The following is a 17,139-nucleotide window of genomic DNA, read 5'->3' as shown; positions in this document are numbered from 1 at the left end:
ACTACAGCACTGTGCACTGCAAACACAACAATTACTAATCACTACAGCACTGTGCACTGCAAACACAACAAGTACTCATCACTACAGCACTGTGCACTGCAAACACAACAAGTATTCATCACTACAGCACTGTGCACTGCAAACACAACCATTACTAATCACTACAGCACTGTGCACTGCAAACACAACAAGTATTCATCACTACAGCACTGTGCACTGCAAACAAAACCATTACTAATCACTACAGCACTGTGCACTGCAAACACAACAAGTACTCATCACTACAGCACTGTGCACTGCAAACACAACAAGTACTCATCACTACAGCACTGTGCACTGCAAACACAAGTACTCATCACTACAGCACTGTGCACTGCAAACACAACCATTACTAATCACTACAGCACTGTGCACTGCAAACACAACAGGTACTCATCACTGCAGCACTGTGCACTGCAAACACAAGTACTCATCACTACAGCACTGTGCACTGCAAACACAAGTACTCATCACTACAAACACACAGCAGGCACTCAGGTCTCTGATCGCCATATGCATGAGCACTTGAAAACTAAAACGAAGAACTCAGGAAGTCATCAAACACATGATCGGATAAGATCCTGCATGTGACCAACAGACACCAGATGGCTGCACATCCTAGAATTAATCTAATCACCAAAGCAAAAAAAATGCCCTCAGCTCAAAATTTACTACACCAAATATTCAACAGCACCATGGGAGAAAGCACTAAAATGTTTTCACATGAGCATCCAAAAAACAGTCAAACAGGATTACCCAGCTCAAATACAATTATCTTAATTTCTGAGCATTTAAAAAAAAGTGCAAAGTCTCTAAAAAGTAAGGGCCCTATTCACATTTTGACTGGTCTACATAAATCAAATTCTTCATCCAGATGTTGTGTTGCCAGCATTTTAAGGACTTTTAAGTAAATATCTCTCTCTCTCTATATATATATATATATATAAAATAACTGTCAACCTCACTTCAAGCCAATTTACTCTGTACAGTGGATGAATGTGTCCTTGTTCACTGCTGTTCGTTCAGAAGGCACCAGAAACCCTCTAGAGGACGTCTGGTGACATTACAAGAACAAGAGAATGATGGGGATTGAGATTCAGTTCTTTCTACGTTAATTAAATCTAGGAAATGAGGCAGGGAAGAAAGTGAGTGAAACTGCATCGTGTCTTTGCATTAATTCATGAAGGCTGAAAATACACAACACATAATTTTGACAAATCTTTAACTTGGCAGCTTCAGAAAAGTCCATGCATTTCTAAGGAGCACAGACATTGAGTGAATATGACATTAGGTAGTGGGGAAAGAAGTACTTCCCCCCCCTACCTAATTTCATATTTGAGTACCGACATACCGAATTTGGCTTTTAAAAAGGGTTGTAATGTGTCATTATGCTTGCATTTCCTTTTATGAATGACAGAGTACTGTCAGGGCTCGGGCGCTGTCAGACTTGATGTGAGCCACAGAGCAGACATGGCTGATTCCAGTCTCATTCACTTATGCAGAGTGAGTGGGTGCACCGCGCTACACTGAGTGACTTCCTGACTGAAGGGACAGAAATAATCAGCACTGGCAACGTCTTCTCGTGAGCTTGGTTTCCTATCAGTCTGAGTAATGTTCCCCTGCCTCTACGGGTTAGCCTGTTCTGCAACCATTCACCCCTTGCTTTACACTTACCGGTGTCACACATTTTATCTGAAATAGTTCAACCCCTTACACGCCAGAAAACTACTGCATCTCACAGACGGTTACAAAAAACAATCTTTTCTCCCCATTTCACCGATATCTAGATCTTTCATACGATGACACATTTCGGTGAGACAAATCTCAGGGAATTTCAGGAGTATTCTCAAATTTCAAACATGTGTAAGGCTGACAGTGGAAGTATAGCTCTGCTGCACTGATGAACCCTCCGCCCTTCTCCCCCAGGCAGATAAAGCAGCGGGGTCTCTTCTCCTCCGCAATGTGACGGTGTGACCCTCCAGTCGCTAGTTTGCCAGAGCAGTGTGTGATTAGAGACGGTACACAGCCTTCTTCCCCCGCCTGGCCTGCGACTGCTTGATAATAAGCTACAGACAATGGGTTGCGTAATGCAACTGACATTTATGTTCTTCAGCGGCATTTCATCTTAAAAATCTTACATAACCGACAGGGCTGTGCTGCAACAAATGGGGCCAACCTTGATAAGGTCTTTCCAATTATTCTGCAAATATTCCAGGAATTTCCGGCACAAATCACACACCTTACTTCCGACTGCATTACAGTTCGTAACCTGAATGGTTGCGATGTTCATTTAAAAACAGCTTGGTGCTTTTATTTCCTGAACGTTTATATTTTTGGAGGGAAAGCCCAGTTACTGACCAGCCTTTTTTTTTCTTTAAACAAATATTTGAAAATTTGTTATAGACAACAACACGTTCTAAAGCTATGGAAGGCAATCTTGAAAGTTTTCTGTAAAAATCATGCCATTTTTGTTCTAGGACCACTGACAACCACAGTTCAGACGACTCTCGATAGGATCAGCATGTCATAGATGTCACACAGTGGGGGAGCCCAGCTCTGCAGCAGAGCGCAGAAAGCTTTCTGATTTATACCTCTATTTACACACAACAGCCCTGTTTCCACTGGTCTCCCTCAGCTACGCGTCAGCTACACTCCAGGTAAACCACAGGTGCTACTACAGTGAAATAACCCAGGCCCAGGGCATGCTGGGTAATCCCAGATACAATAGCTGGTTCACCCCATGCCTAAAGTTGGTGAATTAATCTGAAAATGGCTCTGCTCGCCCAAGGAACACAAAGTATTTTTCAAAGGTTTTTATCTCCATTCAGGATTTTTACACAGAACCTTTTCAAACACATCCCTCATAAGCCATGAAAGAGGAAATGAGGAAATACACAGAACTGAAAGAAAATGTAAAAAGGTGTTGCAATGATGGGCTCATATCTGTTTGCCTAATATATGCATATAAGGGACAAACAGGAAGCCTACTCACCAAAAATATCACCACAAGTTTACACCATGACACACACAGCACTAAAACAGACACCTGACTCTAAACAGTCTGAGAAACACTTCACAGAACAACTCCATTACCAGATCTGGGCTTCCGACTTCGCAGGACGATGCCACGAAACCAAATTCAAACCGAGTCAACAGGCTCCAGTCAAACATTAAACCAAGAAATGTCAAGACATACAATTCAAATCGAGCATGTACATCCACATTCCCACCAATGACAGTGTGAATCAGTGGTCCTCCACCCTGGTCCAGGAGAGGCTGAGTCTGCTGCTTTCAGTCTTCACTCAGCAATTAACTGATGGATTAAAGCAGTCGTTTACGCTGCTTAACTCACCTCACCTGGTTTCATGTGTCTGAAATGCCTGTAATGCTTCACAGTGAAAACGAAAATCAGGAGACCCTGTGCCTCTCCATGAGCGGTACAGAAGGCCACTGCTGTAAACTTTTCCACAATCCTTGTAATATTATTTTACCCATAATGGTGGCAGACAAAATGTGTGAAACACACATACAATAAATGTCCATCATATTTCATCAGCTCTGCATTATATTTCTGTCAGTAAAAAATTGCATTAGTGTTTGAGTGTAATGGTGTGCTGATGTTTATACTGCCTTGTTAACTTGTGCTACAGCAGCACTACAACATGACTGAGGACAGAGAACGTATATCATGTAGCCACTGTAACAGAATCAAAAACTGAAAGCAACTACTAGCCTAAATATTACATGATAATATTACTAAGAAAACACAGCTGGGATGACAGACAATTATTGATTTGCTGAATGGCATGTAGTTTTACAAAATGGAGAAAATTACACTGTACCTGTTGGCAATGACAGTTATCCAACCTTGTGTTTCACGAATGTAAGTTTTTATGAATGCACATATAGTAACAATAGATAGCATTAAGTTATGTTTTTACATTCATGTTTAGTGTCATTTAATCTTATTTTTATTTATTTGATCATGGTTTAGCTTTTAGTATATCCTAAAAATATCAAAATACATAAAAAAGATTTTAAGCCCTTTATTTTACCATTTTTTGTTTTTTCTTGGAATTGTTTTGCTATATCGTGTTTGTATAGTACGTTTTCCAGTAAGAATTCTGACCTTTAAATGGGTTGTATGAACGGTCCTACAATAATTAAACTTGTTAATTATTATTATTTCTGTTATAGCTTGTCAAAGGCAGTAGCACAGCTGCAAAGCATTAAAACAAACAACAGGTCTGAGCACCCTTGTGCTCTGGATGGTTCTCACTGGCTAAATTACCTGTATATAATGCCCCCTTGTGGCTCATGTGGTAGTAGCATCACAAATGCAAGCCAGGGTAGAATTTCACTCCTCACAAATCATCAGCACTATCAGTATTAAATGCTGGTATCCACACAGCATGAAACAAAGCCAACTGAAGAGCCCCTTCTGTAGGCAGCACCGTCTTGTTCAAATGTAATCGACAGTTTGCTCTAGAACAGAAGCAGGCTCCCCGCCCACGCTGTACAGCAGATCTGTACACTGCTCACAATTCACAGTACCCGCTATTCTTTTATTCTGTGTGCTTTGGACTCTGTGATACAGGCATACACAAGCATCGCGGTTTCCTTCTGCAGCCGCAGGGGTCTGCACGCCTGCGTCTGGACCAATGGAAGCACTTGACGGCACAGTAACCATGCCTCACCAAGACTGCGGGACTGACAGGGGAGTGGAGTTGGAAGTAAAACTGGAAACCAGCCCACGGCGCAGCCTCTACAGGACCAGGGTAACAGGCTGTTCTAATCCACCATCTCAACCGAAAGTACGAACTGTGAGGGTTTGTTTTAAAATAAACCGTCACATGCGTGTGTATGAGCAGCAGAAGGAAGGCAAGGCTCTAATGATGTTCCTGGACGAGCAGCGGCGTACGGGCGGGGGAGTCCCGGCGAGAGCCGAACCGCCGCGGCGGGCAGCGGTACGGCAGCACACGCCCCGCGCCCCACGGGCCGGACGTCCCGGCAGAGCGGCCTTACCCTGGTAGTGCTGGAGGAGCTTGTGCGTGCGGATGTCCCACACCTTGACCGTGTTGTCTGAGCTGGCCGCTGCGATGCAGGTGCCACTGGGGTGGAAGTCCGCGTAGGTCACATGACTGCGGAGAAAGGAAGCAATAGACCGTCATGTCTGCTCACGTACCAGCATCAAGCGGCATTGACTACAACAGGAAGTGCTGCAACCACTAGATTAGACTACAGAAACATTACACACCAACAGCATTAAAGGAATAACAATTTTACCTCTTGACATTTAACCGATTAAAATTTAACTGACAGGGCTAATGAAAAGAATCGTGAATACGAAAAAAGGTCCGTTAACATGTATGAAAAATTCGTTTCTATCTAATTAGGTATGCTAAATCACCATGATATAAGGGATTTGTAGGTTAATATTCACTGGGGAAGTGTGTGTCATTACAGCAAATAAAACAAACAAGATACAGTCGTTAAACGGACCTTTTCAGTCATTGCCCACCGCACTCTGAGTGGGCGAGAGAAAGCCAATTCACTCTCCTCTCAACCAGAAAGCAGGCTATCGGTCAGCACAACAAAAGAAACGTACACAGACTCCAGCGCAGATGCATGCTGTGTGACACCAAAGGCCCTGGCGCTTCCAGCACTCAGCGTATGTGTGGTGCCCACGCACGGGGCACTCCAAAAGAGGCGGACATCTGGGAAAGGCTGAATGAAGCGGCGCACTCACCCGCCGTGCTCGTAAAAAGAGTGTATGCACTCGCGGCTCGTCTTGTCCCATATCTTCACCGTTTTGTCGTCGCTCGCTGAAACTATTAGTCGACCATCTGGTGAGAACCTAAAATCATTTTTAAAAAGAGGGACATGGACTCAAATGAGATACGGACTGAAATGTTGTCAACTTCCACACATAAGCATAGATGCTTACAGAAATCAAGAAGTATTCCATAACAGTTATACTGCGATTGGACTGTATATTTTACTTTCCGTAAAATTTTTCATTTCTTGCATACTGGACTTGTATAGAGAATCTAGACTTTGATATCAATAAAAATGATAATATAAAATGAAAAGGTTTCACCTCCTGCATACGATACCAAAATCTAGATTTTAATGTGAAATTCATAAAATGAAAACAGTAATCAAGAACAAAACTGCAACAGTATTAAATTAAGCTTTTCGGTCAAAATAAATTCATTTGAATCCAATACCATGACAAGAAATATATAGGAGCCTGTGTGTTTTTTATTTAACCTTTATTTACCCAGGGTAGGTTTGCTGAGCACGGATGCTCTTTTGCAGCAACGCCCTGCTTCACACTCATGCACATTCACACCTGGGAGCTGCCCAGTACAACCACAATCCCCTATTGTTGACCATTGAGCAGCTCCTGGAGGAGCTGCTCAGTGGAGGGAGAGAACATTTTTTTTAGCCAATTAAATCAGGGGCTGATTAGATGGCAAGTTTTTGCAAGAGCCAGATCTGGGATTTTAGCCAGGACACCGGGGAACCCCCTACTCTTTGCAATAAGTGTCATGGGATCTTTAATGACCACAGTGAGTCAGGACCTCGGTTTAACCTCTCATCTGAAAGACAGCATCTCCTACAGCACAGTGTCCCCGTCACTGCACTGGGGCATTGGGGTTTATTTGTCCAGAGGGAAGATTGCCCCCTGCTGGCCCACCAACACCACTTCCAGCAGCAACTCAGTATTCCCTGGTGGTCTCCCATCCAACTACTAACCAAGCCCACACTTGCTTAGCTTCAGCCAGTCAGCAGGAGCTGAGTGTGTGGTGGCCAAAAATAATTATTTAATAAAAACAACCGAATTATCACTTCTTTCAGATATTGCAAATTTTTTTTTTAAACACAGTTCCATGAAATTCATCTTTGCACTTCTGTAAGTTGTTTTGGTTAAAAGCATCTGTTAAATGGCTAAATTATACTTTTTTAAGTCCACATATTTGCAACATATTACAGTATTTTTCATTTCTGTAAGGTATAGAGACACTTGGGTAAAGTGACAAACTTTGCGATTAAAGAGTTAATGGCAAAACAGATCACACTCCCAACAAACCTAACGAGTCATGACTAATTATTAAATACTGGCTGGAGGATTCACAAAACAAGAGAGGACCAATTACAAAACGTCTGCTAGAGACGGTAATAACATGCCTCACTGTCAGAGAGCAAATTACTGTATATTATAAAATGGGTGATATTTAGAGCTTATCGCCTGGAAACAACAAGACCCCCCCCCCCCCCCACACACACACACTCAAGTGTTCTTCAGATGCTCTGACTCACAGGGGTGGCAAGATGAGCAATTAGCAGAGTCTGAAAAGGAGCTGGAGAGTGCAGTCTTCCTGCCGCTTCAAAAGAAAGCCCCCACACACACACACACACACTGTCTTTGCTGGAGGATTCATTCACACTTGCACTGAACGTCCCGAAAAACAATGGCATCAATGCCAGCGCTTTCACTGTGACTTACCCCTGACTGAGCTGCGTTTCTGCTCTGCTCTCTTATTGGGCTACTTTTGGGCCCTGACTGTTCCCAAGTGCTATCACCACCATTCATCATTCTGGTTAATGGATGATGAAAATATGTTAGCCAGTGGTCCCATCGTCCAGTAAAGAAAATGGGAAGACTATACCCTGCGAGTAGCAATATAAAACATTACAACAGATTTTCATATAATGCTCCTGGTCAATATGGTTACCCGATTTTATTTGATTTATTAGTTTGTTTCCATATGTTCAATATTTTAACTTTTTTTTGTTTGTTTGAACTTTAAGTCAGTTAATCTGGCCACTCCACCTCTCAGTCACCCCCTGCAGTCATTTCAGTGCTGATGGATGACGTGTGATTACCAGCCATAGTCATGACAACCATCCACACAAACAATCAACAGCAATGCAGGTAGGAATGAATCCACACCTCCACGCATAAGGCCACCCTCAGGCTTCTACCGTGCATCACATTCAATGCAACAGGCCAGCCTAAATGTGCCTATGCGTCTGAGCAGGTAAGAGCGTGAGATTAAGCCAATTCTAAGCTACTCCAGCCAAACTCTAGTTCATTACGGCAGGAGTTCCGCTCCACTTTAAATTCAAATGGAGCTGCACCCTTTCATTTACTAAACCACAGCTTTGGGGTGGAAAATGTGGAACTTTTCTGCTCTGAACGCTGGCAATGCCTATGACAAGCTGAGAAAAGATTCAGTGTAATGAGAGAAAGTTCTTGGCCTAATTAAAGATCCCATGCAAACAAAGGCATATTTTTTAGCAGTTCTATCACACATTGCGAATATTGCGACGTTAAGCAGAAGGGAATAGACGCGGTGCGATGTTCGCCCTGCCCAGGACCTACTTGGCGCAGCGCACCCAGTTGATGTGCAGATTGAGGGAGAAGAGGAACTTCTGCCGGTGCACGGTCCACACCTTGACGGTTTTGTCGTCGGAGGCGGTGACGAGGGACTGGCCGTCGCCGGAGAAGCTGACGCTGCGGACGGTCCCCGTGTGGGCGCGGAACACCGTCGACTCGCCCTTCCTGGGGGGGAGGGGAGGGGAGGGGAGGGGAGAGATCATGGCCAGTGAGTAACCATCCTTTTCAATAATAAAGGCAACCAAGGATGGTGAGCTGGGTGCCCCAAATTAATCAGCCTCACATCAATCTACACATCTTCGTTTTGTGTGTTTTCGCTAAAATCAACTAAAATGTCAAACAGCGCTTCACAATCAGTCTAGTGACCACAGTGGTTTTCAGACCTGTAGTTTAAGAAAAGGCCAAAGGCTAAATGAACCATTTCAAGACATGCGAGTCAGCATTGTCACAGACAGCTTTGAGGATGAATGAGTGAGATCTGGGTTTACCACAAAGAAATGACAGGAGTTACACAACACAAGGATATGGGCAACGTAGGAATGGGCAGCACAGGGTATGACATCAAAGCGTAGCTTGCTATGGCGCAGTCAGGAAGACAGACAGACAGAACTGGGCCGGACAGACGTGGGCGCGGCCGCAGCTCACACTGGCTGAACAGCATCCAAAATGATGAGGATGAATAACAACGATGATGAATCCAGCAAAGATAAACTGGGCAGCAGGAGCCGGAGTGACAGCAGCTGCTATTGAAATGCACGGCCTCTTTTGCATTTCTAAAAATAAACAGGAATACAGCTTCAGAGTTCATCACAGAGATGTTCCCCATTTGCAATTCAAGCAGCAGTTCCCACTGAGTGCTATCACTGCGACTTAATCACCATTTTGTGTGAATTCTCTTACGGTACGGAAATCACCACCGCGGCTAACAAGCAGAGTCAGATAATGAATCCATCACCCGTCAAGTGAGCTGCTGCCTCTGGTTTCGATCTGGAGAATTCACTATGGCAGCTTAGACTGCGGGTGGTTTTGCGGACCAAATGCAACTCCTAAATACATGCACTGTAACAAAAGCTCATTTTCAAATAGCACAAGGGACATGCTGTAGTCTGCCAGCCGGCAGCCATCCCACCCTGTACCCTTCTCATGGCAAACCGCTTAAGCTAAGCAAGGCCGCTTACGTGCAACAGCCACTGAAGCCCATATAAGGGAATGGTCTCTCGCTCTCTTCCTACATTCTTGGCAAGGATCAGATTACAAAGCATGCGCTACACACGAACACGAAAATTAGCCAATGATAGGTACAGCAGACACCTTCCTAGATAACATCCAAGGAACTGGCTAATTAACTTGTTATTGTCATGTCACATTGAAGCAACATTACAAACCTACCCTATCGATTTAGCATATTTTCACATATTTAAGTAGTTACACAGCTTTAGGGCTTGGAATCATAACTATATTATGACACAAAGACCATACCAACGTACCTATCTTCGTGACATACACACAATTACAATTACAAATTATGTAAAAAAAGAGATGAAATCATGGCTAGGCAATATTCCTATAAAGCAAAGTCAAAGTTCTTTGACTAAGGAAGAAATCATGGTCTTGAATGGGCTGCTTTAGCCGTGGGTTAAAATGAAAGCTTGCATCCACACCGGCACTTCCTGGGTACGACTGGACCCTCCTGATCGAGTGAATGGAAGGTGCCCTTTGTTTTGCGAATGATGCCGCAGTTCATACTTCACTTAACCGTATCGTTAGCGCAAGCCGGCACAGAACGGCGGCCACCATGGCCCGCGACAACAGAGCTACTGCATGACAGCCCCTGCGTTCAGTTCAGCCCGGTATCATGTGTTCATCAGCTCTCAATTCTCTTTCTTTCTCCCTCTCCCTCTCTCTCTCTCTCTCTCTCTCTCTCTCACCCTCAACAGAACACAATTATCAGGTTCTCAGGAGCTATTAATAACTTGTCCTTCCCACCCAAGTCCAACACTTCACCACTCCAGAGTAACACACCTTGGAGGATCACTTGTCACTCCAGCTATTAGTTTTGTGTCCCTTCAGCTGCTACAAAAAGGAACCGGAAAGCCTAAGACTTGAAAGGCCATCTTAAAAAACATTATGCTTCAATACTAGCCTACGGAACCAAGCCAGATTTTTTTATCATCACACATTTATTTTTAAATCGTTTCACAACACTATTGCCAGAAAATAGCAAATTAATGCTTTAAAATACTCCTGAGTGAAATGTCTTATTTAGGGAAAGTGCAGAAAGAGGCAGAAAGCATTTCCAAAATTAGGCTATAAAAGCAAAGTGTGTCGTCACTTTAGCCAATCAATGACTTGCATTAATCACATGGGTTTTTATTTTAAAAGCTAAATAATCTTTATGGTTTATATTTATTTTGCAGCCGGAGCTTTGATTCTCTACACTGCTCATGGTGATTGATATTAACGCTAATTCCACAGGGACATTTTCAATTTCAGGTCAGGGAAAGAATTTTTTGTTTGTTTCTTTGTTTTTTGTGGTTCTTTACTTGAGGCAATTTATGATAATTTCCTCACATAGTAATTCACCTAAATTTTATTTAAATGAAATTGTTTTGAACAATTGTTCAAAACTTCATAAACAGACTTACAGTAAAAAAAAAAAGTAAAGTAAACAAATAACAGCAATTAAGCTGCTAATAATGCAATAACAGCCTTCCCCTGGGTGAAAACTGTACCAGGTGTTCAGGAAGCTGCATTTCTCACGACTGTCTGACCCATTTTTCACCCTGCGACCATCAGACTCATTTTCTCCATCTGTGTTTTTGTGAAACCGTCAGGTAACAACGTCAGTACTGAGATCATTACGTACCAGGCACCACAAACACACAGGCCAGACCCTGCCTAGCCAATGCCAAAAAGCAAGACATGGACACGTTATGTGTTGTTTTTAACATGTTTTGAGAGTGCATGCATTCCTCTACATGCATTCCTCTACTGTCTTCCAGTGGGTCACCAACTGACCATGAAGTGTTTCAAAATCTTCAGAAACGGACTGGAGCGTGCTTTCAGACAGCGGCAGAAGCACACGCAGCTGCTGCACCCATGAGCTGTAATTTAGAGTAAAGGGGGTGGGGGGGGATGTGAGAGTGTTGCGCAAAATGGCCCAGGGTCTTAAGAGGTTCCTACGCCACGTCATGCTCCAGAAATCTGCGTGAAACGTGCCCTAGCATGCGGAAGCGCCCGGCGCTAGCGCCGCGCCCGGTATGTAACCTACAGCACGTCTGGAATCCGCCTGACGTCACGGCACTCCGTCTGGAGAGAGGCGCGCGTCAGCAGTGGGCTGATCGCAGGGAGCAGCGCGAGAGGGCCGAGCAGCCGCTGCCTCTCACGCCCACGCGGTGCGGCGATGGGTGTGTTTAAAGACATGTTTGGTGTTCGTGTTCTCCTGGGCCTTCGCGCTGAAGCTGAACAGCAACAGCACGGCAGCAACGCAACGTGTCAACATCTGCTGAGGGAACAGAAAGGCTTCTGCTTTCACTACAACGAGTCACCTGTTTACCGATGTATAGATGATGCTCACCCATCGAAACCGTGAGGAACTGCGAGTTATTTCACAGCAAATTCATTGAGTATCTGTTCTGCGAGTGTGCGCGTGTGTGAGGGAGTGAATATAAGGGTGACAGTGAGAAGTTTTACTCTACTAGACTGATAGAACGGTGCATACACACAATAACATGCCTTTTTTTTTCACTTCCCCACCAGCTCAATTGCATGCCCCAAAGCACCAGGCAACTTCACGAGCCATATTCCACCCACATCTAACAAGCACACTTTTCTCTTTACCTTAGTGAGGTCACTTCCTGTAACTTCAACCTCTGCGTTCAATCTACAATTACCTTTCATACTTCCAATTGGTAAAATGGTGTGGCCAGACCCAGCAGGAATGCTGGTTTGGTCCCTACCTACACTGTTGGAAGTTTCCGGCCGATAGATTTTGTTTAACGATACAGCAGGGAGACAAAGCAGAAAAGGTCACAGAGCGACGGCAGTTCCTAGAACAGACCTCCCTCCAAACAGGCAAGGAGACGCGGCCTGGTGGCTGGACACAAAGAAAAAGGCTTAATGCATCACAGCCTCCGAGGGCCCCGTCTCTCTTCATGCTGCGCGTTAAATATAAATCCCTCTCCTGCGCCGCAGAGAGTGCACCCACTCACACATCCCTGGTGCCTCAGGAGGCCATTATCACAAGCAGAACCTGGGATGAGGACTTCCTGATATCGGTTTCAAGCAGATATACTCTAGAAGGGGGACAGTCAAACTACACGAACATCTGGCATCAACATCGGCTTAAAACAGTACTTAAACTTCAACAAAATTCAATAGCCTTTGATAAATTTATGTAATCGACATAACGTTACATATCGCAGTCGGGCTACTGTTTTGCCAACCTGATGTGGGGAATAATGTAGCCTACCTGTACAGTATAATTGTGGAGCCTTTTGAATGACAAAAATAAAACATTTCAAGACATATGAAAATCCTAAATACAACTATTCCTGTATAATGACCCCCTTACAATCTGTAAATCCTTCAGTACAGGCTATATTTTCCCCCCAATTCTGGCGCTTACAATATGTAACCGTTCAATAAATATGTAAATTGTTCCAATTTTTTTTTTATTTTGTCATAAGTTTCAGTTTTTAAGCCTACATTTCAATGCGGTCTCTTGAAGACCAGAACTTCACATTCTAGATGTCGCTAAATACAGGGAGAAAATGCGTCAAGGTGACAGCGGCAGTAAAGCCGAACAGACCCCAGACACTGTCACACAAAATCACCATTTTTATCAAAACGCTGATAGGCTCACTTAATCTTTCCACCAAAACCAAATGTTTACCATCATCACAGTCTTAGCACAAGGGCCCCAAAAAATTGTATTTCAAATTAACTATATAACGCATGAACCAAAATACAAACCCCGAATGTACATATATATGTGCAACAAGCCATGGAAAATCATTAAACAAAAAAATATACAATGACCAGGATTGACACAAATTATGACCAGTCTACTCCAGGTTCAATTCGATTCCGTTTTTTTGTAGCTCTTTTAACAGAGGCACTGTCACTACCTTTACAGGGGAAGAAGAACACAGGGAGAAAGACCAGGCCTGAAATTGCAAAACACCAGCAAGTGAGGTGTAAAACAGTCCCTAGTGAGAAAAAAAAAAAAAAAACCGACGACTCAAAAAGTGTTGAGTAAAATACTCCCTGGTGGGAGGCAACCTGGCCTATAAGGGGAGCCCATCCTCCACTGACCAAACTGGTGACTGTACTTAAATCTAGGCTGAATGGTAATTGAGTTAATGGGGACTCAACTAGGCGAATAATCATCAATCACCGAGGTTGTGTCAATCACAGCCCAGGGTAGTGGAAAAAAAGGGCCCATCCTCGCAGAGAAGTGCATATTCATACACAGATCAGGCAGCAGCTCAGCAGGGTGAGAAGAGTCACTACACAACACCCTCACACTCATACTCAGGAGCGGGCACCCCTGCTGCTTTAGGCACTACCGGATACATCTGTGTATGCCGCTAACCTGCTGCACTCGAACAGTACGGAATCCCTAAATCGGGTGTAAAATGGATGGGTAAGGCCGGACGCCCCAAACTCATTAAAAACGCAGTAAATCCAGGGATCTGTTCCATAACCAGGGGAAGGCAAAACCGAGAAATCTGTTTCAATGTAAGCCCCTGCACTTTACTGAGGCTGCAGTTAGTGGAACTCTATTTAATTTCAGCTGCTTAAATTATTCATAAATACACGCTGCATGCAATTTATTACATGTGACACTTTCTTTTCCTGTGTAATAAGACAATGGGCTATAAGCTCCTCTTGCAGTCAACATCTTGCCCAGTAAGTCAGAAGAGCGAGAAATCATAGAATGGAAAGTACCACCCTTCATCCGGTGATTTTTAATACTTTAATCAACAGATCACATCTGCACAGATGAACCAGCAGAAAGGCAAGACTTCTGCCTACACATTACATTGCACTCATTTGGCAGACACTCCAATCCAGAGCGACTTTCAGTGCAAGAGAACAAAAGCATATCCACAAGTGCAGAGTCACATGGGCTACCAACGTTCCCAGCCTAGTGAGTGTACGTGCAACATTGCTAAAGCACTAAACCAAAGGTAACCTAGAAGCATAATACAAAAAATACATTCATACAGCTAACATTCATATAAAACCAAAATCATGATATTACAGCCATAAAGAAATGACATAAGAAAAGAGCACCAGGGGCAAGAACAGGCAGTCGAGATGCAGGTTGAAGATGTGCACTTCATAGAATCATAAAAGAATACTTATTGGTTAAATCAATCGATTCACTGATTTGTTAGCCTGTTGGCTAAAGAGTGACACTTAACTCAATTAACCCACTGCTTATTGACAGTGGCTCAGTACCAGGTATCGACAGTTATATGTGCAAATAAAACAGTAACACACCATATAGCAAAAAAGAAATAAAAATGGGTCCCAGGCCCTGAAGTGAATCTCACGTACATCTGAATGAATGAATAAATGGATGGATGGATGTGTGAATAAATGAATGAATGAATGAATGAATGACTGTAAAGAGGAGACATGAATTCAAACAATGACAACATATGACATGAAACGACATTGCCACCTTGTGGAGAAAGATATTCACCACACCCATTAAATACAGTTTCAAATGCTGAGAGTAATGGATGTGGTTAAGAACACAGCGGATAAAAGAGGAACCACAATAATCATTTCCCAGTTATGTGGGTTCTTCCATCCAACTCCAACTAAAAAATCGTTTTTATCATCCCACTTCTAATTATCGCATTTGTAATGCATCACATATAATTCTTTATCCCGCAACAAAGGACATGCACAGAACACCACCCAGCCCAGACGAATGACATCACCCAGGTGTAAGGCCTCCCCGTACCCTACCCCACAGCATAAAATGAATACCAAAAATGTCAGTGGAAGCTGCAGTTCAGATTAATATATGACAAGAATCTACACCTTCAATTATGTGTTACTTATTGCCATTGTTATTGCAACTTAAAAAAAAAAATTTTTTAAACACACTTTCCGCCATAGCACAACGTCACTAGCATGATAATCACTTCAAATATTTCTTTGCAGATAGACAAAAGTAATGATTCAAGTGCCAAGACAGAAAATTCTTGAACCTTGTGCACTAAAATGAAGGGAGCACGTAAGTTACATAGGTGATGGTAGAGTGCAGCAGTGTGTGACACTGGGGCTCCGACTTACATGCAGGGTACCCAGAGGCGGACAGTTTTGTCCCTGGATGCTGATGCCACAAGGTGGCCGGACGGTGAAAACTGAACAGACATCACTGCGCCCTTGTGTCCAACGAAGCGATAGGCCCTCATCTGAGGCTTCGTATTCCAGATCATTAAACAGGAGTCCATGGAGCCAGTAGCTAGGAGAAAACATTCAGTATGTCACATTCAGGACACAAGAGATAATATATGAAATATATGCATGACCACTCACAATCAAGCCTGTAGAGAATGGAAAATATCTTACCTATTTGTTTCATATTGCTGTTGAAGTCGACACTGGTTATGGTGTCTCTATGGCCTTTGAAATGTCTCTCCAGTGTTGGGTCTTCCTGCAAACACAGAATAATAAATAGAAACAAGTGGGATATGAAGCAACTGAAAAGGCTACATTTTATTTTAATCTAGGCTAGTGCCTTGCTATATGTCGTTTGATAACTTACTAGTTAGCTAAGCTAGGAAATTAAGTACGTTAGTATACAGTTTATAAGCACTCATCAGAGTGTGTCAAATTGTCAGTATTCATGGCTGTATCAGTTAGTCGTATACTTACACAAAGCATGGCAAGTAAAGCCTGGGCTTTCTAAACAAAATAACTATTAGTCTTATCAGCAACGTTTCTAAATGGCTGGCAAGAGAAACAGGTAAATTAGATTGCTCTGGTAATAAGTCTAGCTGGCTAACGTTAGATTTAGCCGAAACGTTAGACAACACAAAAGCTAGCCAATCAGTTATTACTAGCTATCGATACTACCATTAGCTTCTGAATACGTTAGCTAATTAACCTGCTAGTCTACATGGCAATGTCACAGAAAAAGTACTGCCAACCAAAAAATGCAATCAGCTAACATTGCGTAGCCAGATGAGAAATAACAGACAGTAATTTAGCCAACATGGCTAATTTCGCTGGCTACAAAGTTCGTAGCTAGCTAGGTTGCTAGCCAAAGTTTTCAATCTCGCAAAATCAAACTTTCTTAACTCTGAAAAGTGATAAACTCACCAAAGCGGAAGTCATTTTACAGAAAAATAGCTACTGCAACAACTACAGTTTTTATTCCCTGGAAGAGAAACTACGGGAATTAACTATATATTAACTTGTATGCTAATCACACTGCATCATAAGTGATGGAACATTATACATCGAATTAGAAAGCCACGTTGGATATAAGTTCACTTAACAAAACAACGAAGATTTGTCATGTGGATTAAGATTTGAAATCATCTTTGTTAAAATCCTAGGAAGAATCATGTGTTCCCACTTTTTCCAAGTGCCGGAAAAATAAACAACGCAGACTAGCTATAAACTGCCGTTTCAGTTTACGCGCGGTATTACGCGCCAGCACT

At 43.0% G+C, this 17,139-nt stretch overlaps 1 protein-coding gene across 2 annotated transcripts in view; it reads right to left on the bottom strand.

Moving 5' to 3' along the window:
* The window catches only part of poc1a (POC1 centriolar protein A), a 67,249-nt gene extending 50,110 nt beyond the window's left edge, over nucleotides 1-17,139 (bottom strand). The window contains exons 1-6 of one of the 2 annotated variants that reach the window (XM_035387009.1): nucleotides 16,796-17,139; nucleotides 16,043-16,127; nucleotides 15,764-15,935; nucleotides 8,432-8,611; nucleotides 5,789-5,896; nucleotides 5,065-5,180 (exon numbers count right to left, since the gene is read on the bottom strand). In XM_035387009.1, coding sequence (XP_035242900.1) covers nucleotides 5,065-5,180; nucleotides 5,789-5,896; nucleotides 8,432-8,611; nucleotides 15,764-15,935; nucleotides 16,043-16,127; nucleotides 16,796-16,810 — 676 coding nt within the window. In that variant the 5' untranslated portion in view covers nucleotides 16,811-17,139. The remainder of the gene's footprint in view (nucleotides 1-5,064; nucleotides 5,181-5,788; nucleotides 5,897-8,431; nucleotides 8,612-15,763; nucleotides 15,936-16,042; nucleotides 16,128-16,795) is intronic. The other variant, XM_035387010.1, reaches the window with a different exon arrangement.

The sequence above is a fragment of the Anguilla anguilla genome, chromosome 13 (assembly GCF_013347855.1).
Source record: "Anguilla anguilla isolate fAngAng1 chromosome 13, fAngAng1.pri, whole genome shotgun sequence".
Taxonomy (NCBI): Eukaryota; Metazoa; Chordata; class Actinopteri; order Anguilliformes; family Anguillidae; genus Anguilla; species Anguilla anguilla.
The sequence above is the reverse complement of the archived record's forward strand: the minus strand, read 5'-3'. Positions and strand labels throughout refer to the sequence as shown.